General features: G+C 38.6%; 1 protein-coding gene across 2 annotated transcripts in view; it reads right to left on the reverse strand.

Annotated features, from left to right (window-relative positions):
- Positions 1-24,177, reverse strand: part of LOC119794372 (RNA-binding protein with multiple splicing-like) — a 63,383-nt gene extending 39,206 nt beyond the window's left edge. For both annotated transcript variants that reach the window (XM_038301897.1, XM_038301896.1), the window contains exons 1-2: positions 23,750-24,177; positions 935-1,012 (exon numbers count right to left, since the gene is read on the reverse strand). In XM_038301897.1, the coding sequence (XP_038157825.1) occupies positions 935-1,012; positions 23,750-23,812 (141 nt within the window). In that variant the 5' untranslated portion in view covers positions 23,813-24,177. The remainder of the gene's footprint in view (positions 1-934; positions 1,013-23,749) is intronic.
- Positions 24,178-25,058: the final 881 nt, after the last annotated feature.

Here is a 25,058-nt window from a genome sequence, read left to right on the forward strand (position 1 = left end):
GAAAATGAAATCTACATAAGTCAGTTTTTCTTAAAATAAGTGTACCGGTATGTTCCCTTGTCATGAGTAGGGAGCCTACATGAGACAAATTAAAAATAAGAAAAAACAAACTTGGTGATCTTATTCCACTGCATAATTTCCAATTGTTTTATTTATAAGGGCAAAAATATGTATTCTGTTGGAAGATCATCCTTTTTACCTGCTCAGATTAAGGGCAAACACTATTATTTAAGGTAATATTTACTTCTTTCGGATCAGTTTATGCAATGCACATAAAAGCCAACTAAAATAGATTGAAGGTTGTGGTTTATAATGTGATAAAAATGGGAAATATTGAAGCTGAACCACTGGCATTGGCTAAAGAGTTTAACATTTGCTTTACATGGTAAGGTGGATTAATGGAGCCCTTATTGAGGACGATATGGATTAGATTTTTGCATCTTATCTAATTATTCAAGACCTTCAGCTCTCAACACTCATAATGTAAACCTTTTTACTTGGGGTACATGCCATAGGCATTGTCTAAGAGAGGTATTACATGCATTGCAATGATTCAATCTCTTAAACAGCACTGCTCTTGAACCATTAAGGCGCATTATTCTTGGGCGACAAGCCAAAAAGCTGACAACATCCACATCCGTTCAACTGGATTAGGAATCTCTGCCAGTGCAAGACAGCGGAGCTTCTCAGGCGAAACAAACAGCTTTGTTTTTTGGATTGCAGGCATTGAGCCACTTTTTCCATGATGAACACGCGATCAAGATGTGATTGAAGCCTGGCTTTAGGAACACAGACACTTGAACCTCGAGGGAGAGTTTCCATTGCCGTTTATTTCATCACCATTAATGGAGGTCTCATTGACTGCTGGAAAAAAAAAAAAGAGGCAGCTAAGAATAGCTGCTGCAGTCCATCTCTTTAAAACATACAAACATACCTTAAATGGTCTGAAGAGGAGATACAGCTCCCGCGGTTTGATATCCAGCGGTAGCCCACTGACGAATAGCGTTCGGACCTGAGGAGGACAAAAGAGAGGGATTATGTTGTTTCGCAGTAACTTCTGGGGTTATAAATAGTCACAATGACTCTGACATTGACACAATAGTCTGTAAGATACAGGAAAATGAAGTTAAACACTCATATGTAGAGCTTTCTAATACAGATAGGGGTACGTCTCTGTTCTGCAAACAGATCTTTCTGAACCATTGTGCTCCCCTGTGTAATCTGCAAAGGGCCAATCCCCCCCTTCTCAGTTCTATCCTCTGTTTTCCATTTGAACTTTTCAACTTGCAGCTAGGGCTGGCATTGCTGGAGAATTATAATGTACTGTATATGTTGGGTGAGATGGATGAGAGGAAAAACCACTCACAGTGATGACTACAAACACACTTTTTTTGTCTTAGGACACACCAAATGACACCAAATGCCTAATAAATGTGCTGATAAGGAGATAAGAAATAAATGTTAATTCAAATATAAAAAAAAGAGTTAAATAAATTGCTTTCAGGCTCTGCAGCATCAAAAAGTATTTTCAGAGAGAAAGGTTGCAATCTAAAATGATGAGACAAATTGAAAGAGGGAAAATTAAGTGAATAGAAACAGCTTGATTGGTTGATAAAAAGAGATGCCTGTGGTCAATTCTTTTGCATCAGTTTAGTCTGCTTTAAACACAAAGAAAGAGGGTACACCATGACTATGGCGAATTAGCCTGAATTTACAACATTTATTTTATAATGATATACAAAAATTTAAAGGTTTGGGGCTAATTATTTTTTAAATTTCTAAATTGTTTCATTTATGTAGTGCAAGATTTAAATTTAAATGTACTGCTTCCATCAAGCACTCCAAGCAACAAAACTTTTTTTTTTTACTTTTTATCCTTTCAGCTAATTACAAGCAAAACATCTAACTTTAATATAAAATGAAGTACGTATGATGAGCTTTTCTAAAAAAGAAAAAAAAGACAATAAATAAATTAGGGCTGTAACTAACAATTATTTTTCAAATCGATTAATCTGTCAATTCTTTTTTTTTTTTATAAATAATGAGACAGCCGAAGGAAGCAATTAAACCAGGTGAAAGTAAAACCTTTTCTCTTGAGGAGTTCTGGATACAGCATATGACAGACGAAAAAGTTAATAATCTTAAATGCAAATTTTTTAAAACAGGTTACTCTGTCAGCTAAAGGCATGTTTTACAGTCTCTGTACTCCAGTTAACGATGAATCGATTACAAACTTAGTTGGCGATTATTTCAATAATTGTTTAATCACAATTAATCTGATTAATTATTTCACTCCTAAAATAATTAAATGTAGGGTCCGAAAACTTACCACTGTAAGCAGCTGATTTGCATCAGTTATTTAGAGCTGTAGTAAGTGTGAAGCATTAAAAGTATTTGTGGGGATATTGGTATCAGATATTGATATTGGAAAATGCTCAATATCAGCCCAAAAAACAAAAACATTGCTCTACATCTAAAATCTCTCATATGGACAAACTGATAGTTAACGTTTATCTAACCCACTAGTTAATGATAAATTAGTTCAGTTTCTCTCATACCTATTGTTGTTCATTGTTGTTCTCTGAGTAATATCGCGTTATCTAGCCTTTTCTAACATTCCCCACTACAAAATAAGTCCTAAACGTAAATATGAATCATGAATCAATATGGTTATCGATCAATACTCAATGCTAAATCAGTAAATGAAAAGGTTGGATTGAGACATCCTAACCTATTTGTTGTGTTTTATACACTAAGCTAAAATTATAAAGAGTCATGGAAGTTATACAGAGCTTATATAAGCTTGTTTGAGCTTATTTTCAAGCTTATTTTTCAAATCATAAACCTCTTTCATTCGTTATTTAATAATTCAGATTTTGAAGTTCTCAGAAGGCCCTGCATAGGTCACGACTCCAGCTTCCTCCCACAGTTCAAAGCTGGACTGTTAGTTAATCATGTACTCTAAATTCCTCTTAATCTATTTTTTTATTTTTTGCATGGTTGTCTGCTCTTTGTCATTGTGTTTCAAGCTGATAAAAATGTTTTGTTAAATTTTTGGTCTGACCTGCTGACTCTGGTTTATCTTTCTACAGTAAATGCAAACTGATTCATGTAAACGCATTTTTTATTTAACAAACACAAATTTTGAAAGATAGTCTACAATTTTATCTATTTTTTTAAAGTAGCAGTTGAGAGGAAAAGAAAATCAATGAGTTACAAGATTATCCTTATTTATTTAACATGGGTCCTTAAACTTTATCCAGTGGATTGAATCATCATTAGTAACAAATAGTCAAATTTAACACATAAAGCAAGGACTAGCCTGTTTCCACAGGGCTATGATGCAGCCTGCCTCAGAGGGAAGCCCTGTTTGTTTAAATGATTAGAAAATACCCATTGGCAGAACAAAACAAGTTTTGTTCTCCTTTTTGGATAGAACCATAAATCATGAGTATTAAACTTTACTTAGTGGCTTTAAATTTATACCGAACTACAAGATTAAGAGGTAAAAAGTATTTAAATAAATAAAAATAACATTAAGGTACTAAGGTCAACAGTGTTAAACAGTTTTCTGTTGGTTTTCCTTTGAATGAGCAGGAATCCACAAAACAATCTTCAAAATAAATACCTTCTGAAAAGGATCATTAAAAATAAAAATAATGCACAAACAGTTGTTTAGAAAGGTCTTATTTTGCTCTGTATATTTAGCAAAAGAATCTGTCTTTAACACCCCCCCCCCCCCCCCCCCCCCCCATGTCTAAAGCGACTGGTGTTAACAACAGCGGCAGCAGCTCTGTCCACACATGCGGCCCTATTAGCGCAGAGCCAGAGTTTGGTAAACACAGACATAGCAGCACTATGGAGCACAGGTGCCATGAAGTCCTGCCATGCTACTGAGAGCAGATCTGGTAACACATCCGTAGGCAGCGAAACCGGAAATTTCTGTAGGTCCATATTACTTTGAATCTCTCTGTGATGAGTGAAGGGTCAGCTCAGGACAGCCATGAGTCACACCCTGAAGGAGGAACAGCTTTTAAATATACAAGAAAACTTCACAACAACGTATCCTCTCTCCGTTTATACTGCTGATATAAAAAAATAAAAATAATGCTTATGCATCTAATTTAATGTGTTAAATCACCAGCTTTTTTTATTAATATCAAAAGACTTTCGGAAAAACCGTAGCTTTGCACACAAAGCAAATTATAAGCTCAGATTCATTAGATTCACCACTCAGGGGACAAAAGGAGCTGCTGATCTAACACTACACCTCATTCCCAAATGTAACCTGATCCACACCCCTAAAGTCAAAGGCTGATCAACAAAAACAAACGCAGCTTAGCAACCTAGCCTAGGAGGGTGGGTTGTTGGAAGCATGGTCAGCGTCACCAAGCTCATCCTAAAACAAATTAAAATAAAACAACGTTCCCCTGTGGCGGCTTTCTCACCTCTGCTCCTGTGTAATGAGCCAAACTCTAGTGTCCTTCCTTCACTTTAGTCTCAAGAACATCTCTTTAAATCCACTGAAATCATGATTTTTTTTTTTCATAGAGGAAGGAAAGAATCTAATTAAAAAGAAGCAAATATTTCAAAACAAGACAAGTAAAAAAAAAAACAAAAAATTCCAATTTGAAGTTTCAGGCGAGAGGGATCCAGCTACAAGTCACCCTGGCCCATCCATCCAACCATTCATTGCTTATCGATTATCTCATAACAGGTCATGCATTTAATAGATACACAAAACCAGACATTAGCAGAAAAAGATTATAAAAAAACGTGATAAAAAGAAGAAATAAACAAAGAATTAACAAATGTTCACATTTGGTTTCAAACCAAACAGCGTCCATAGAAAAGAGTAGCTTATCCAGCTACTTGAAGAAAAAAAAGACACATTTAGAAACTGATTATTTCCATCTGAACATTTTCATCTGAACATTTTAGGTAAAAAAAAAAAAAAGAGGTGACTCTGACAATATCTGCAGTTCGGCCCTGGGGTATTTTACCATTAAAAACCTTTTTATACTGCATGAAACGTAGTAACTAGAGAGCAAAAGTAGTGTGATACTTACTTTGACCATAGATGGTGGAGGAAACTTTACCTTTTCTTTGACATCTTAATAATAAAAGGGTTTTTTATATGGACAGTATGATAAAAAAAATATTGGTATACGTTCATACCGTTCAACACTGTGCTATCTTAAACTTACCGGAATGTAAATAAAGGTAAATATGTTTGCATTATTGCCATGTTTTAGCGTCAATAATTGACGGTAAAGAAAACCTGAGAACAGATTTGTCTAAGAAAAAGAACCCCGTGTAGTCTTCACAGTTTTATTTAGACTAGCGGAGATTTAATCTGGTATAACTGTCTAAAAAGACAAAGTACCTTTAACAGGAAGTTGCCACACAACATAAGAAAACCTTAGACATCTAGCACTTTATCTTCTTGTAGTATATCTTCTGAAATTGAACCTCAAAAACACTTGAAAACTAGAGAAGTTAAAAACACACTGTGAGTACGCCTCGGTCTCAGAATAATAAGACATTCCTGGCTGCTTCAGACCTCATTCCTGAGACTTCCTGACGTCAGCTGTTGTGATATAAGATCTCTTCCTGCATATCCTGCACACAGTGGCTACAGGATGATCCACAAGCATGAGCCTCTCACAGCATATGTCCTCTGTTGATTACTGTGTCGGCGTAATATGCCACTATCAGAGCTGTAAAGGGGCTGCCATCATTGTGAGGTCGTATGATGCATTAAACCAAAGTGAAGGTCACAACACTGGGAAAACAGTAATAAAAAACACAAAGTCAAACCTTCTGCTACTGTTTTACATGGTTTCTTTTATTGGTTTCCTCATGAGTCACATGCCTACATTACCATAGAGCTAAAAGAGCACAGGTTCAAGCCTTTCAATCGTTGACCATTTATGGTGTGTTCTCACACACACAGGGGCAGGTTTCGATTAAAACCAGCAGCCACCACCTACAGTAAGCCAGCTGAGTGCTTTGCAGTCGGCGTATCAGTGCAGTTCCTTGGCAACGTCTCAGCGGAGCAAGGCAGAGAGCGTAGCCCCGGGGCCAAAAACATCACATCCTATTAAGGCCACTTCTGCAGCTTGTCCTGGGGGGGGATCCATGCACCTAATCAGAGATCCCTGACTCCACAAGCACCTGATGAGGTCATCGCCTTATTGGCTCACCCATCAATGCACATTCCAGGTTCTCTTCTACCCCTTTATGAATGAAGAAAGAGGGGTAAAAAGTTTTCATGATCACCCAAAATAAAAAAAAAAGCTTTTATTTAAAAGCTCCAAGCAGGTGTGAACACTAACAGTTTTACTATTAAGTAAAGTCTAACTTCTTGTCACCACTAACAAAAAAAAAAAAGCCAATCACCTGCTCTGCATGAAAACAAATAACCCACTTCTAGAAGAATCTAGGAATGAAATGGTAAAGATGACTCGCCAAAGCTTAAACTGATCAAAAGATTTTTAGATTTTTATACAACCACGTGGATATTCAGACCAGCATGTTTGGCAGGTTGGTTTGAATGTTTCAGAGATCCAACGGGATTTTCATACCCAACCATCTTTCTACATCCAGGGAGCAGCCATTTTGTAGATGAAAATGCTTCCCTAATGCCAGAGGTCAAAAGAGAATGAGTGGAGTGGTATGAGTTCTTAGAAAAGTAACAGTAATTAAACAAAGATATTATCAGAATGTCACCCATGAAAACACGTAAGACCTTGAAGCAGATGGGGTACAGCCCTAGAAGACCAAACCATGGCCCATACCCATAATTCATACAAGCTAACCAAACCTGGACAACAGCAAATAAAAATCAAATAAAAAAAGAATTTAGCTTTATTCATCTAACATCGGAGAAATGTATCTCTGCATTTAACCCATCCACTTGGGGAGCAGTGGGCTGCCATCGTGGGGCGCACAGGGAGCAGTGCTGGTTTAAGGGTCTTTGCTCAGAGACCCAGAGTAGCAGTCTATGGGAGTGGGACTTAAACTTAGAACCTCAGGATTCCAACCTCTATCCCTTAACCACCAGGCCGCCACTCCCCAACAACATAAAAGGATATAGTCATCAGTTGATTTAATAGTTTAGGATATTAGAAGGTGATGTAATGGTGTGGCTGAATGTTAAAAGCACTATACAAAGCCTGCATGTGAACATAATATACTACTTTAAAAACTTGGCATTGTTCCTTTTTTTGGGAAACATGCAAAAGTACAAATTTAATATATTCTGACTAAACAAGTTTAAAACAATAGAAATTTAAAAAGCAAAAGAGGACGACTCAATTTAAAAAATCATTAGAAAGGCAAAAGAGCATGTCTTCAAATCTTTTATTTAGGTCAATGAAACCTCTGTTTGGTGATTCAGTAGGTCAATATGAAAAAGCTCCATTTGGATAATCAAACAACAGTCATTTCTGTTCCCGTAGTTTTGAATCTGCTACACCCTCTTTCTGAAAAACTTTGTTATAATCTGAACCAATGGGTGACTCGCTCACATACTTAGTTTGACACTAATCGAATGCTATTTTGACTCCTCAAACTGTCTGTACTAAGTGGCCTGACTTTGTTGCAATGTAGAAGATTGCCATGCATTTATGTCGCCCTCCTTGAATGAAGGTGTCAAAAAAAAGAATTTAAGAAGACAGCGTTTTCTTTGAGCTGAATGGTTTTGGACATAGCTATTACACCTAGGAAGGAGGAGTAACAGCGTGACCTTTAAAAAAAAAAAAAAGTGCATGTTAGCATATTTAAACAGTCACACCTAAATTCCTTTATACTTAGAGCAGCTGATAAAACTGAAGTCGAACTCTTTGCTTCTGTGAACAAACTTTGTGAAGCTGATTTTACATAGGATGAGTAGGTTTCTGTTTTTAATGAACCATTGAGTGAACCATGCTAAGCTGCAAGGGCCGCCCAATGCTGCGTGCTGCTTTAATTTTGAATAAAATTAAGATCATACGAAATCTCTTTTCATAGCCTTAATGATCTGAACAATAGGTCACTATTTCATGCCTACAGTAAAGGAGACATACCATTGAAAAAAAGGGTAATATTAATATTTTAAATTAAATATAAAGTAAGGCTATCTTTTTCAATATTATAATCTAAAATTAGCATAAGTGGATACATATAGAAAAGGCTAAGCTTAACTCTGTATGACAGATTGTTGATTTTTACGTTTATCATTATGTTGGGGGGAGTGGTGGCCCAGTGGTTAGAGCATTGCGCTTGGGGCCCGGAGGTTCTGACTTTAAGTCCCGCTCATTCCCACAGACTCCCAGAGTGTGCCACTCTGGGTCCCTGAGCAAGATCCTTAACCCCACACTGCTCCCTGGGCGCCACACAATGGCAGCCCACTGTTCTCCAAGGGGATGGGTTAAAGGCAGAGAGTAAATTAAACCATTGTGGGACAATGAAGGGATTTAATTTTTTTAAGTTTCAAAGAGGCTTATAACATTTCTTCAAAATGTTCTCTGTAAATAAAACATGCAAATTTGTTTGCACCCAAAGAGCAGGTGTTCATATAAGGTGCAAAACTTTATTTTGCATGTGTGCTTTCATCAATATGCAGATTATATTTTAATAACCAAACTGTGCAAATTTATCAGTCTAAAATACCAAAATGTAAATGCTTATCAGAAGGCAACTGATAAAACTTAAAACTGATTCCAGGTGCAGTTTCGGCCCCTCAACAGGGCAGTACTTATTTGACACTTATTACCCTTAAGATATACTGAATACAGTACACGTGCAGCAAAGCTGGCATAATACAAAAAGTCCCAACCGCCTAATGCTGCCACTAGGTTGGCCCAGCTGGGATTCCGAGTGCAGAAATTGTGCTAGAGAGAAAAAAAGTTCAAATGGGTAATATGGAAAAACTTGCATCAATTTTCCTCTTGGAAATAGCCCCTTTGTTTCCTTGTGTTTCTGCCGGAGATAGGCACCGGCCCCACCGTGACCCTGACAATGACTAAGCGGGAGAAAATGCTGACAATGACTAAGCGGGAGAAAATGGATGGATGGATGGATGGATGGATGGATGGATGGATGGATGGATGGATGGATGGATGGATGGATGGATGGATGGATGGATGGATGGATGGATGGATGGATGGATGGATGGATGGATGGATGGATGGATGGATGGATGGATGGATGGATGGATGGATGGATGGATGGTCAAGGTAGTGTTGGTGGTTTTGTTTCATTCCAAAATTTACAGATATTTTTTTTCTGTTTAGCTTATGAAATTCAGGAGTTCATCAGGTCACCACTATGGCGTCTGGCCAAATGTCTTTCCTGCAGAATCATTTGATAATGCGAGTGTATACAATGATTTTAATGATTTGGTTTCATGCGGCGCTGGCAATGGGGCCACAGGTAAGCCCCGCATTAATACAATGGGAAGTGATTCTATAAACAATTAAACCAATATGAAAAATAAAAATAAAATAAAAAATTCACTACCGAACTTCATTACTGAATATCAGTCAAGATGGTCCTGATTTGAGTCAATTCAGGTAAGGCATTTTTAAACTCAAGATCTTAAAAACGAGATCTCGAATTAAAATACATAAACTGTCCGATTTAAAATTGTTTAAAGAAAAATGTTACATTCGTGCTATATTTCTCTGTCAGCATTAGGATTATTATAGTTTAGGTTTATTAAGACATAAAAAAACAAAGACACATTGTGTTTACAGAAACACTGAAGCTGAAAGGCTTAGACTGAAGCAAAACCTTATGAATGCCTGCCTTCTTACAACAAAACTAGGCTACACTTTATCTAACAACAGTAAACAATTCAGTAACATTACAAGAAAATATACTTCACTTACAATAATCATTTTCAAGGTATTCCAAGCATTAAGGTTGTGTGCCTCATCGTTTGGTAAACTGTGAGGTTCAGGGTTTGCCCTTAATAGGACTGTTCTGGTTAAGACGGTTACACTACAATAAAAAGCCTACACCATGCAAATGATTACTTTTTCAGCTTTTAACTAATTCATGAAGCTAAAAAATTATGCTCAAAGTAGTATTTTCCTTTATTCACACATTTCTTGCTAATTAATTCTGCTCCCTGTTATGAAAAAACAATTGTCCATGACAGTTTGATGTTGAGCTGTCATAACTCGTCCCCCTTAGAAAGCCTCTAGCTTGACCCCTCCATCATACGTTATAAACAAGATGTTCACCTTCCCTGATTAGTGAGCGTTGATGTTAGGAAGAGAGAAAATATTTTTGTTTAAGAGTGAGAAGAAATGGCTCCTTTAGCACCTAATCTGCACAGTGACAGCAACTGTTCTATTTTAGCTAATGTCTAAGGTCTCTGGCTTTGTTCAGCCTTCATAAAGAAGAACTAAATGAAATGTGTGATTCCCCGACATAGAAAGGGTTGGTGTCATGTTGAAGTCAGGTGTCTGTCTTCAATAATAAGAAAACTTCTAATATATTCGGAGGAATAGATACTCAACACAGCCAAAGGCAATATTGTATTATATGTGTGTATATGGTTGTGTTTGGAAGGCTTGGAAAAAAAGCAAAATATAGGACATTTTAGAAAGATCTTTTGGATTCAGCACATACAGTAGATTATTCAAAACAAACTAGCATCTTGCTCCTTACCATTTCCTACCCTTTTAAGGCTAGGCTAAAAACTTTGCTTTTTAATATAGCTTACAGTTAGAGTGGCTCAGGTTACACTGAGCTATCTCTATAGTTATGCTGCAATAGGCTTAGACTGTTGGAGGACATAGGGACCCCTTTCTTTATAATTCTGCTTCATTTTATCTCTATTCTCCCATTATGTAGAATCTGTTAGTTCAATCTCTAACGTTATTGCTCTGCTTTTTCGCATAGTAGCTTTGCGTCGACTGTTCCTGTTTGGCCGTTACATCATCCTGGAGAGAAACATCAGCTGTGCTGCTGCCATCAACACCTTTGTAGGTGCTGGAGATAGGCCTGTTTTTCAGTGTGGTCCTGTTTCTCTGACTGTGACTGGCTGGATGTGCTCTCTTCATCCTCTGACATGGGAGCTGGCTCAGAGCTCGTCTGGCTGGCTGTGTGTTTCCTGGATGGGTCAGCCTTTTACAGCTGCTTTTTGTGTCTCTGCTTCTGTCTCCTAAAACCCTAGTCGGACTCGGCAGATGGCCGCTCACACTAAGCCTGGTTGTGCTGGAGGTTTCTTCCTGCTAAAAGGGAGTTTTTCCTTTCCACTGTCGGTACAAGCATGCTTAGTTTGAGGGATTGCATTCGAGTCAATGAGTCGATTTAATCAACTGGTTTTCCTTAGATAGAAAACTTTCAATCAATTTGACTGTATTATCTGATGAATTGTAAAGAGCCTTGAGATGACGTGTTGTGAATTGGTGCTATATAAATAAACTGAATTGCATTTTACTATGCAAATGCCTCACATACCTAAGCAACAAATAATAGGGTTAAGGATTGAATTTCCTGATTAATTGCTTTGAAAGTTTCAGAATGGCCTGCAATCGAAGCTCACCTATTATCCATTGGGAGTAGAGACCAAGCTGAGTTGTCTTGCATTAGCTGAGTAACCTTGCACCTCGCTGGGAAAACATCCAAGCTGACTTGTGCTGCACACCTGCCTCTACCGTTGTCACTGCTCTGTTCTGGCATCCCTCTTCATCATCATCATCATTTTTTTCTTGATTCTTTAAGTTAAAGTATGTGAGGAGTGAGCGACTGCAGGCCCAGGAGGTGTCACACAACCATAAATGGATGATCCTGGCTGTCTGCTAATGACCAGGATTCAATGGGTCAAGTTTCAGACCCAGGATCAGAAGTCACAGGTTAGGCCCAGGTTGTTGTTTTTAGGCCAGAGGTTAACTGTGAGCTGAAGTGCACCCCAGGCGTCACGCCTCAACTACAAGTGGAGATCGTCTTGTGCTTTTTTCCATCTCCCTTCTTAACTTCCACAAAAGCTAAGAAAGTTACATAATAGTAAACCGTTTCTGAACTCCGTAAATGTTCCAAGTTAACCTTTAAAGCAAAAAAAAGTAAAAACAAAAGGCCAACTAGCTGTGCTCTCTTTTTTCCTCTCGTTCTTTTCTTCCTGCCTCTGTAAATTTTTCTAGTGTTTTTAATCCTGCCTAAAACAAAAGAAGGATAATCTGTTTAGAGAATTTTCCTTTTCTTTCCCAAAAATCAGCTTCCTGGTGTCACATGACAGAGAAAACATGCCTTTCAGTATTTTCTTCATAGACTGTCAGTTTGACCCCTTTGATTGTCAGCTTAAGACTTCTTCTTCCTTTCTGTTGTGTAATGATTCTCTATGAATGGACTTAAAATTCCTGAGGGCTCATTAATTGGAACTAATCTCCACTCCAACGTTCATCAGTCTTTCTTTTTGTTGCTGGTCGACCAAGTGAACACCTTAAAGCGTCTGCTCTGTTGTGGTTTGACTGGGCTGAGGGTGAATGTGTCTGATGTAAGCAAGGATGAAAAAAATAAAAACAAACAAAAAGCTCACAGCTGATCCTGAGTCATCGGTAACAAAGTGGGTGAAAATAAGATTTGTCACCACCGGTCAAATCTTTATCATCATGCATCACCGTCTGTTTATCGAGGCTGTTAGCTGAGTCACTCAGCTCAGTATGTATGAATTTTTTTGTGCATTCATTTTCAGATAGCTTGATGAGATTCATGTTTTTGAAATAAATAAATAAAAAGGCGAGGATTACCCAAAATAGATCTATTTTGGTTCAACAATACATTTAAATTAATAAAATTAATTTATGACGCTTTCTCTTTTTTTATATCACCCAAATTAATAATTTTTTTTTTTTTTAATAAAAGGCGTTTCTGCTTTTTCATAACCTCGAAAGTTGTTTATCCAAAGTCCATTGTTGCAAGACTTATTTATATATATCAGGCATATACACTCACTGGCCACTTTATTAGGTACACCTGTCCAACTGCTCGTTAACACTTAATTTCTAAGCAGCCAATCACATGGCGGCAACTCAGTGCATTTAGGCATGTAGACATGGCCAAGACAATCTCCTGCAGTTCAAACCGAGCATCAGTATGGGGAAGAAAGGTGATTTGAGTGACTTTGAATGTGGCATGATTGTTGGTGCCAGAAGGGCTGGTCTGAGTATTTCAGAAACTGCTGATCTACTGGGATTTTCACGCACAACCATCTCTAGGGTTTACAGAGAATGGTCCGAAAAAGAAAAAACATCCAGTGAGCGGCAGTTCTGTGGGCGGAAATGCCTTGTTGATGCCAGAGGTCAGAGGAGAATGGCCAGACTGGTTCGAGCTGATAGAAGGGCAACAGTGACTCCACCCGTTACAAACAAGGTGGGCAGAAGAGCATCTCTGAACGCACAGTATGTCGAACTTTGAGGCAGATGGGCTACAGCAGCAGAAGACCACACCGGGTGCCACTCCTTTCAGCTAAGAACAGGAAACTGAGGCTACAATTTTCACAAGCTCATTGAAATTGGACAATAGAAGATTGGAAAAACGTTGCCTGGTCTGATGAGTCTCGATTTCTGCTGCGACATTCGGATGGTAGGGTCAGAATTTGGCGTCTACAACATGAAAGCATGGATCCATCCTGCCTTGTATCAACGGTTCAGGCTGGTGGTGGTGGTGTCATGGTGTGGGGAATATTTTCTTGGCACTCTTTGGGCCCCTCGGTACCAATTGAGCATCGTTGCAACGCCACAGCCTACCTGAGTATTGTTGCTGGCCATGTCCATCCCTTTATGACCACAATGTACCCAACTTCTGATGGCTACTTTCAGCAGGATAATGCGCCATGTCATAAAGCTGGAATCATCTCAGACTGGTTTCTTGAACATGACAATGAGTTCACTGTACTCAAATGGCCTCCACAGTCACCAGATCTCAATCCAATAGAGCATCTTTGGGATGTGGTGGAACGGGAGATTCGCATCATGGATGTGCAGCCGACAAATCTGCGGCAACTGTGTGATGCCATCATGTCAATATGGACCAAACTCCCCGAGGAATGCTTCCAGCACCTTGTTGAATCTATGCCACAAAGAATTGAGGCAGTTCTGAGGGCAAAAGGGGGTCCAACCCGTTACTAGCAAGGGGTACCTAATAAAGTGGCCGGTGAGTGTATATCTGCCTTATCTATATGCGATATACACTATATTGCCAAAAGTATTTGCTCACCTTCCTTGACTCACATATGAGCTTAAGTGACATCCCGTTCCTAATCCATAGGGTTCAATATGACGTCGGTCCACCCTTTGCAGCTAGAACAGCTTCAACTCTTCTGGGAAGGCTGTCCACAAGGTTTAGGAGTGTGTTTATGGGAATTTTTGACCATTCTTCCAGAAGCGCATTTGTGAGGTTGCACACTGATGTTGGACGAGAAGGCCTGGCTCTCAGTCTCCGCTCTAATTCATCCCAAAGGTGTTCTATCGGGTTGAGGTCAGGACTCTGTGCAGGCCAGTCAAGTTCATCCACACCAGACTCTGTCATCCATGTCTTTATGGACCTTGCTTTGTGCACTGGTGCACAGTCATGTTGGAAGAGGAAGGGGCCAGCTCCAAACTGTTCCCACAAAGTTGGGAGCATGGAATTGTCCAAAATGTCTTGGGATGCTGAAGCATTCAGAGTTCCTTTCACTGGAACTAAGGGGCCAAGCCCAGCTCCTGAAAAACAACCCCACACCATAATCCCCCCTCCAACAAACTTTACACTTGGCACAATGCAGTCAGACAAGTACCGTTCTCCTGGCAACCGCCAAACCCAGACCCGTCCATCAGATTGCCAGATGGAGAAGCGCGATTCGTCACTCCAGAGAACGCGTCTCCACTGCTCTAGAGTCCAGTGGCGGCGTGCTTTACACCACCGCATCCGACGCTTTGCATTGCACTTGGTGATGTATGGCTTGGATGCAGCTGCTCGACCATGGAAACCCATTCCATGAAGCTCTCTGCGCACTGTTCTTGCGCTAATCTGAAGGCCACATGAAGTTTGGAGGTCTGTAGTGATTGACTCTGCAGAAAGTTGGCGACCTCTTCGCACTATGCGCGTCAGCATCCGCTGACCCCGCTCCGTCAGTTTACGTGGCCTACCACTTCGTGGCTGAGTTGCTGTCGTTCCCAAACACTTCCATTTTCTTATAATACAGCTGACAGTTGACTGTGGAATATTTAGGAGCGAGGAAATTTCACGACTGGATTTGTTGCACAGGTGGCATCCTATCACAGTTCCACGCTGGAATTCACTGAGCTCCTGAGAGCGACCCATTCTTTCACAAATGTTTGTAAAAACAGTCTGCATGCCTAGGTGCTTGAATTTATACACCTGTGGCCATGGAAGTGATTGGAACACCTGATTCCAATAATTTGGATGGGTGAGCAAATACTTTTGGCAATATAGTGTATATCCATATGGGATCCGTCTTAAGATTTTGTTTTAAATTGCTTTGAAACTTTGTTTTGTTAACGTTCCTTTATTCAATTGTAATAAAACAAAAAAATCACAAACAAACCAAAAGGTAAACTGCTTCATAATAGATCTAGCTTACATATAAAAAAGTATCAGTAAGGATATCGGCGATACTGACCCTGGCTTTATTTGGTACTGGAACGGTACCAAAATTCCCGGCATAGCCCACTCCTACTTCTGTGTGGTGGCAAACCCACGTGAAGGGGATTTACTGCCCCCTACAGGGCTGGAGTAAGTGTCTTACTCTCATTAAATCTAATCTAAACAAAAATGAAGTGACATCTCATTCTCAAGTTTAGAAAGAAAAAAAAAAACTGTTTTTTGTTTTGGTACTAAGGGACAAAAAAATACTTTACAAAAAACTCACTTAGTTTTTGTGTAACATATTTTTGGCAATTTTCAATAAGGCAGAGATATGGGAACATGCAATACAAGTAAGAGAGATTCAAGGAAGAAAAGGTTAACAATAGAAAAAAAAAACTAATGATAATAAAGTTCAATGCAGTAGGATGCTTATGCAATATGACATAAATATCTATATTTGTACATAGTAATAAGAATACTGGAGCTAACAAAGGCATTAGTGAGATCATCCTTTGATCAAAAAAAAAGAAAGAAAAGGAGGAGGGAGGGTTGATGGTAACCGGCTTCCTTCTCAATTTCCACCACCAAAACCCGCCCCTGATCTCAGACATCCTTCAACCAACGGCCAGATAAAGGATAAGGGGTGCCACGGACAGGGACTTTAATGTGGCCATGCAGGATGGAAAAGATCGGAGTTGATAGCTCTGCAAATTCTAAACGGTGCCAGGGTGGAGCGAGGGAAAGAGGGAGGAAACAGCAAGAGAACAAGATAACAGCAGAGAGAGGGCAGGGAAAGGGTGGGACGAAGGAAGGACGGGAGGGAAGGAAACGGAGGGGAAGGGAGATAAAAGCACCAGGAGTGGATTGATAGATGGAGGGAAGAAATTAGATGAAATAGTGAGTCTCAGAAAGAGTAATGAACATAAAAGGATCTAAATAGCAGGTGTGGAGACTGAGAGCATACACTCCATGCTGTGAGGCGGGTAATTATAGCTCTTGAGTGAGTAATATTTAGTAAAGCTGACAGTATGATAAAGGACGGTAAAATGTCTCGCACGTCTAGGAAAAAGTTCACACTTCCGTCCGTCACAGCACAGTTTTATCATATCATTAACTACAAAACAAACTAAGATCTGACAGTGAAGGTCTTTTAAGGGAAGCAGCACCAGATATATTAGATATATGAACCATCTGGAACAGCAAAAGGCTGAGACAAGAAACTGTACTATAAATATATACGTTTGGTTCCTTTATTCTCAGATCTATCCTGATGTGGCCCGGCTTTCTTGTTGTCTTTTCAAATACCTCTTGTCGCACTGCTGACAAATGGCTAAGATAAGATGACTATTCCCCTCAGGCTTTTATAAATAAACTCCAACCTATCAGACTGTCAGATGGAGCATGGTTTTATGCTTTTTTGCAAGGCAACATTACCCTTACCTCAATCATTTTACCGATGTGTTCTTAAGGCAGTGGCTTTGTTTCTCCGGTATCTTTTTTTTTTTTCTCCTTATCTACAGTAGATGTAGTGTCTGGTCGGATTCTCCGAGCGTTTGCGCCCTATCATGGCACCCCTGCCTCAGGTAACGCTTCATGTCACAGAGAATTAACGTATCAATGTGCCCTTTTCATAGATCCGCGCACACACACTCAGATCACACGCATCCCCACCGCCACCGCGCTGCGGATTGAGCTTCTCCAGCAGCGAGACCACCCCCCCAACACCACCACCACCTAAGACCAGAAAAAAAAAAAAGGTCATGCTCACTGCCCACATGACCTGCTATTTTGGAGAGGATACCTAAAGCAGGCCAAGCACAACCTAGTTAAACCCTCAGGGAGATGCACCACGTTTGCTGAACTCGGTCGAGTGATGTTCTCTGTAGCTTTGGGAACATTCAACAAGTTTAAGAGGGTTCAAGAAATGTTCTAGGTTGGACTTCAACATCGTCTTCCTGTGATCTTTTCTGTCTTGAACAGCTAGTATGTCTATCAAGGCTGTAAGAGGATGGACATGTTTTAACTTAAGCAGACATAGGACACTGAGAGGAGACCTGAAAACACACAGGTTAAAGGTCAAAGCTTACACGGCTGATTTGTCAAGCTGAGATGCACTGAATGTACTCCATTTGTTTGTTCTTTCTCTATCCAAGAAGATGCCATGAATGCCTTATTTGTTCAAATAGACCAGCCAGAATTCAAACATGTTTTAAAAACATACAGTCTCCTTAAATCAGGTGATCAGGCTCTCACGGATCAGAACAGATTCAATGGTTTTCTACTAGCTTCAGATCTGTTAATACTGTGTTTTGTTTTACCAAATACAAAACATTGTCCATACATTTGAAATGACCTTTACCATTAAAAATGTACAGCAAGTTCTTTGAGAGGGAGCCGGTTTGAAACCCAGATTACCACCATCCTTTGATCACTGAAGCGCATGAACTAAACTGATCTGACTTTTCATCACATAAAGGTTAACTCAAAAGAAAGGACAAATCAGCAAACATTACATCAACTGGGGAATTATTTGACTAAAAAGGTGGCAGATTTTATTTTCGACCTAAATACATTTTCTATTTATACTAAAAGAGTAATACCTTTATCATTCCCCTTATTCTGGAAAACAACAAGCTACTTAAAATTGCACAATTTCCTCGAAAATGTATGGGAAATATACATAAATCTAGCTAAAACTGAAATCTTCCAGTTTTGTTTTTAATTGGTTTGAATCAGATTTTTCTTTAAAACAGCTAAAAGCACAGGAAAGAAGGTTCTGTAAGAACCTTTATATCGATAGAAGGAAACCTAGCAGTGATGGAGGAAGTTGGACGCAATTTCTACCTAGTTAATTAGTGTTTTATTAGCCTAACCAATAACCGGTAAGATCAATATGTAATGTATGTTTTTAGCAGATCTGGGAAGATTTAATAGTTTTCTGCTTAAAATAAAAAGATGCATATGTTGCTGTTGGCAGTTTACGTAGAAACTACAAATTGCATGTTTTCATTGATTCAAGAGTGCAAACTAAATCAGCTTCAGCATAGCTCCCAATATTTCATAATATCTGTGAATAAGGTACTTTAACAATGCTATATTTATATAATATTATATTTGTTCTACTTCATCACGTTCTGCAGAAATATTAACTGATAACTGTAATAAAAAAATACCTTAATATTACACTACATACATTATATATTAATATAATATTTAGTGATGGAAATGACGGTTGTGAAAATCACAATGTTTAGCATTTCTTTAAAATCATGTGACAAATTAGTGTTCTAATCTCTGTTTTAGAGTAAGCATAAAATATATTCAAACTAGACAATAAAAATGTGTATTTTTGACATTATTTGTACATTCACATGAAATATGAGGTGTTTGGAAATGACGACCAATAAATCTACTCTTGCTTTTGCGAAACTTTGCATCGACTTTTCCTCTAGTTTCCCTTCCTTTCATTGAGCTAACACTGCTGTAGTTGTAGTTGCAAATAAACAAAGGTTAAAACATAGCTAAAAGTTACATTTTGTGTTGGAAATTACAGTGATCTCTATGGAAAGGTGTTCCTTTTATGAAAAAAAATAAAAAACATGATATTTTTTATTAAAATAAGGAATTTTTGTGCCATTATCAATAAAGTTGCTGTTGAATCACATTTAATTTTTAGCCTTATGAGGGACTGAGAGTCTCAAGCCGGGCCAAGGGATAAAGTGCATAGAGCCAAAACATTCAATATAAAACCATACTTTGTATTATATGCATGCTAATTTATGTATTATATTTTTTTGTAAGTTTGTCTTTGTGACTACTAAGGGCATAATGAATAAAAAAAAAAATATTTTTTCTCTGTTTGAGACATAAAATCTTTGATAGTTGCAGGATTACCCATAAATATCTGGATTTCACTCTGCATGCCATTTTCTGAGGTCATTAGAGTGTTTTAAAGTCTGTTCATAAACATTCTTCCCCTTTAAAATTAGCAAACAAGTCGACCATATTTCTCTATCAACCTCTCCTCCTATCAGATCAGTATAAGTCCCCTCTAGGGTCCGAACCAGAAGTCTTTTCCAAAAAAGGTCTGGAAACGGGCCACAGCAGGAGCGTATCTCTGACAGTTACCAGCCTGTCACCTCGACTTCATCATCAGCTGAGTGCCGCAAAACGTGAAAGCATCCAGAACACCTGATAGCCACGCTTATCGCAGCAGCTCTCCAGATTAGATGCTGCAAGGGGCCGAAATATCCCCACATCCCCCTGCATACCTCCCCAGCAGACAGACCATGTTTGGGGAGCGGCGGTGCACGCAAGATAAACACTTAGCATCTAGGCTGAGTACCACAGCAGAGCTTGCAACAGTGCTTTACTGGTGAGAATCAGTGATCCATTCAGACTGTGCAAGAGTGGAGAGGGAGGCCATCATGTTGTTTAGCATGTGAGAGTCACACCAGCCAGGCTGTTGAACTTTGCCTCTCGTAAGGTTACAGTTTATATGTGAGCGGGTACGTTTCAAGGAAAGGCAAATCTAAGAAATGGTGCAGAAAGAAGTCAAGTCTTTCTACTCTTTTCTGAACTTTGCATACATCTAAACCTGTCTGTAAACGTGTGCACAGGTGGAAAACAACAGCCTAAACCTCTTTGCTCCCATCTTACAGCTTGAACAAAACACAAATCATCGGAACAAAGACAAAGTGGTGCTGTCTAACCTTATGTTAATTCATCCGAGTAAATGTAAGTCTCCGCCAGTCTGGACGAGATCCAAACATTTCTACAACATTAAATTCCTCAGGCCATTACTCTCCCTGTCTCTGTGTCTGCCTTTTACACAAGACATCTCTCGTCTGATGGCTCAACCCGTGGACAGTACAGAATTTCAAACATGTCTGGAGCGGGTCAAGATATTTATCAGTCCAATGAGACAAGGCTGCAAACAAATGCATTTTTCAATTAGAAACTCCACTAAACCATATAATTATTATTCATTGATATTCAATTGAAGGTTCTTTATATCGGGAGGCAATTTACCAGGGGTCAAGGTCGTGATATCTGATAGTATGCGGTCAAAAGCAAGTAAATTCCTTTACCAGAGCAGACGACCATGAGCTATAAACCAAAGCTATATAATGCTAAAATGCGTACAATAAGAGCTTATATTATTTTTCAAATACGTTGATGTTGATGTAAAGCAGTTACCTCATTTCAGAGGTTCTTTTTGGAGCCAAAATGTGCAAAGTTCTGATTTTATTTAGATGTAGTGTATTTTTATTGCCCTATTTTCAATTTTAATCTCTAAAGACTAGACAAAAGACATCCTGTTTTTCATCATTTGTATGTGTAAACTCACTTTTGATACTCCTAAGTGATCTGCCAAAGATAGAAACCTCCCAATTTAAAACTACAAACGTCCATCTTCAGTCTACACATGCATTAAACAAGGGCTTTTATGCACTTTAGTTAGATGACTATAAATCAGATAGATGAGGGTTAGAGAAATAGGGGTTGATAATTAGAGGGTTTCAGTTTCTGTTAATCTCTAATACCTCTAATAAGAAACCTCCAGAATGTTTTTCTCTTATATATGTTAAAGTATTGTTATGTCCGGTAGTAGAAAAAATTAGATTTCAGTACTGGAGAGCAAAAGCCTGATCGCTGCATATTATATTTACATTATAAAACCTTAAGCCGGATCATTTGATAAAATCCTTGAACTGACTTTGGGATATTTTCTATCTATCATGACTGGATCTTATTGATTGGTGAGAAATGTTACATTTTACAGAGACAATGTGGATAAACCTAAAGCAGCCCTGTAATAAAGCCTGGAACAAACTGATCTGCATCAGGCGAGAGGCGCAGATTGAAAAATCTAAGACAATACATTTCTTTCAGTGTCATAAAACAATCTAATGTACACAACTATCATGCATATGAAACTGAAAAAGAAATATGATTATAAAAAAGACCGGTACAGATTAATACAAGACAAACTTGTTAGCAGATGTCAAAATAGTTAATTGACTATTTAGACATTTATTTGAATTCATAAAAACTGAACTGGATCCGCTTGGATTGAATCTTACTAAAGGTAAATGAACCTGTGTGTTTGCTAAAATGCTGTGACATGACATCAGTAGTAAATTATCCCTTACTATTAGATTATTTTTATAACTTGAACTTAGACAGACAGAACCATGGACAGCCTGTCAAATAATCCACCTCTGGAGGTCAGGGATGGTTCAAAACTGACTTTTCAGCTTCAAAGAACTCAGTCTTATCCTGTACCTCACCGAAGCAAAGCAATATAAACTCCCTGCATCCATAGTAACCCCCCCTCCTAGCTCCGGACCATATATGGCATCACATTAGTCCAGGCATGTTTGGCTATTTAGTTACAAAGTGATGGGTCTTAATCCGATTTACTCCAAGAGAAATATCTGACATAGTCTGTTACACCTTTTCTTGTATCCCTCCTCTGCGGATGGGCCGAGCTCTAAAATAACAAGTCTCTGTCCTTTGAATTAAAACATATCTTTGTCAAAGCAGAGACACACACACCAGACCTCATCAGAGGTCATTTTAAGCCAGATAGTGCTGTGTTTACAGAATCTACACCATTATCTTATCTATTAAAGGGACTATATTATCACTTTTTTTCTCTAACAAATGGGTCTGCTATGTTCGGATGGAGAAGGTTAGCTGTAATGCAACAAAGAGTTATTGCCTACATGTTGCAGCAGCAGTTGTTTGAACTTCAACCACTCCTCTGCGCTTCAGTGAAAACTGTTTCACTTTGGCTCAGAATCTCTTTTTATAGTTCAGTTTAGAGTTACGTTACATTAACACTCTAAACTTTCAGCCTTTTTTTTTTCTTTTTCTCTGAAATTCTTATCATTGCAAATATTTATGCAGACAAGGTCACAGTTTTTCCATTAGGGTAGGAAAATAAAAGTAACAAAAATGTGAGGGATTTGGTGATGAAGAAAGAAACTGTAGACAGACTATTCAGGAGGAGCTGTCCAACTTCACATCCAAACAAACACAGACGTATGAGAATATCTAAGAGTTAGGATGAAGGTAACGCTTGCTGCTACATTTTTCCCTACCATACATGGGCAGCAACATCACAGAAACTACAGGCCAAGTTAATTTTAGTAGAAAATGAAATACTAATGTATATATAATAAAATAAGACTGCTCCAACAGAAAAAATTAACAAGCAACACATCCATATATTCTAAATAAAGACTAACTTTACATCCCTACAGCCTTTGCTAAGAAATAGACGCATATATTTAAACCTCCGTAATTTCTAGATAAAAGGTATAGTGGATAAAACTCAGTTTTGAGTCCTGGGGTGTAAATCAATCATCATTTTAATCACTTACCTACCTGTATCAATAAACATTCTGCATATAATTGATATTTACAAGCAGTAATATCTACATAAATTGATTATTTGATAGGTTTTTATTAAAATTGGTATTTATCTTTTTCACTGAAGACTTTTTTCTCTTTAACCCATAAAACACAAAATCTAGTTGAAAAGATCATGAATTCTGTATTTATCATCTTTGATGTTAGTATATTGATGTGTATAATTAACCACAAACAAAAAATTTATGTTTTGAATATCCCACTTTAGAGTATTGCTGTTGCCACCATCTGTATTAGAGGGGAAAAAATGGTAGGGGTGCCCACAGATGGGGGCCAATGATTGGCTAAGGGTGGCCATGGCCCCCATTTAGCTCCGCCCCTGTAATAAACAAAATAACATAAGAGGAAAATATATATTGAAAACAAAAATTTTAAGTTTTAATGATTACGGACGAAAATTGTATTTTGGGAAGGTTCAGGTGTGGAGACAATATATTTCAAAATTTTAAAGTAAATAAAAAAAAAGCATTTTGCTCAAAGGAGTCTGATAATGGAAAAAAAAATAAGTCACAACAAGACAAAAAAATATATATATGGTCACGTCAAATCCTTGTTTTTAATACAGCTTTGACAGTGAAGCATGCAGGAGGTGTGATAAAACTTCAACAAAAGAAGTAAAGCAGCGCAGGATTTCAGATTAAAAGCTTTTAAAAGTGGAGCGCGTGCTTGAACCCGTTAAAATCAGCAACACCTGAGCGTCCAGGTAGATTGATCTGCAAATACATACCTCCTCTTCATGGTTGCTGAACTCACTCTGCTCGTTTTCCTTCTCTATTTTGTTGTTATTCATTATGAGTCAGTATCTACTTTTTTTTTCCTTCACTCGAAAGCTGCTCCTCTTTTTCTTTCGTTTTGTCCTTTTTTTCTTATTATTCCTCCACAAATTAAATTAAAAGCCCTCCGACTTGGACCCGAGTCTCTTCCCTTTAGTTCGGCGACATTAATGGTTAATCTTTAAATGAAATCAAAGGAGTAAATAAAGGGGGTCAGCTGTGTCGGTGTCTCCGCTGTCGGATACTCCTCTCAGCAATCCCTCGAAGGCTCCTCTTGTTGCTGTCCCCCCCCTAAAATGAAATACGGTTTAATGTTGAGCGAAACGCGCCGAAGGCAAACTTCTCTCCTCATCCCACCGTCCGCCCCTCTGAAGGAAGGAGGTGAGGAAGAGAGAGAGGGAGGAAGGAAGGGAGGGAGGGGTCTCAGGGTGGGGTGGGAGGATGCGCCACGGAAGCGTTTATGGAGATTTATTAACCGCTGGAAGAGCTGCGGGATCAAATGCGATCCTGTTACCTTTTGGAGCAGCTGGATGTTATTTTAGTGCCTGAAACATTCCTGAAATACTCTCCTAATGCGCTGGCTTATGTGTTGATTCATTTATTTATTTTATCCGACTGCCTGTTAAAAGTTGGCATGGGCGGTTCTAGTGAGCGGCCAATGAGACTGCAGTTGCTTAAGGGCCCAGTCACTGACACCTGGTAGGCCCCCTACACAATTGTGGACTAGGACTTCTCTTTGCAGATGTGATGGTGTGAAAAATTCCTCTTAACCTTTTAACATCCACCTCATTTTGGGTCATCCTCGCTTATTTTGCATACCCAAATGGAAAAGCAAATAACTTAGGGACTGTAAGCCCAAATTACATGCGCAACACTTTATTTGAAAGCTAACAACCTCTAGTTTCTGAACACAGTAGAACACAGACCAACCTGCATCAGTTCAAACATGACTCAAATTTGTTGTTTTTTTATTGTCGGAAATGATAGGTCTTTTTTTAAACAGCAGTAACAAAGCCATTCTTAAGATAAAGCAGATTCTATTGCATTATATTTGTTCTACATCATGTCAACCACAAATGCAGGCAATTTCAGACCTCTAGCTATAACAGTTCCAGAGCTGTGGGGCTTTGAACTTTTGGCATTACCTTTGAGCTGCGCGCAATGGCTCCACCTGCTGGTAAAATTTTTACCTGTGGAATTTTATGCATTCTGGGTTATTACCGCCACTTAAAGCTGCAGTCTGTAACATTGAGGAGAGAGCAG

This window comes from Cyprinodon tularosa, unplaced genomic scaffold (genome assembly GCF_016077235.1).
Source record: "Cyprinodon tularosa strain WSP-4 unplaced genomic scaffold, ASM1607723v1 ctg477, whole genome shotgun sequence".
NCBI lineage: Eukaryota > Metazoa > Chordata > Actinopteri > Cyprinodontiformes > Cyprinodontidae > Cyprinodon > Cyprinodon tularosa.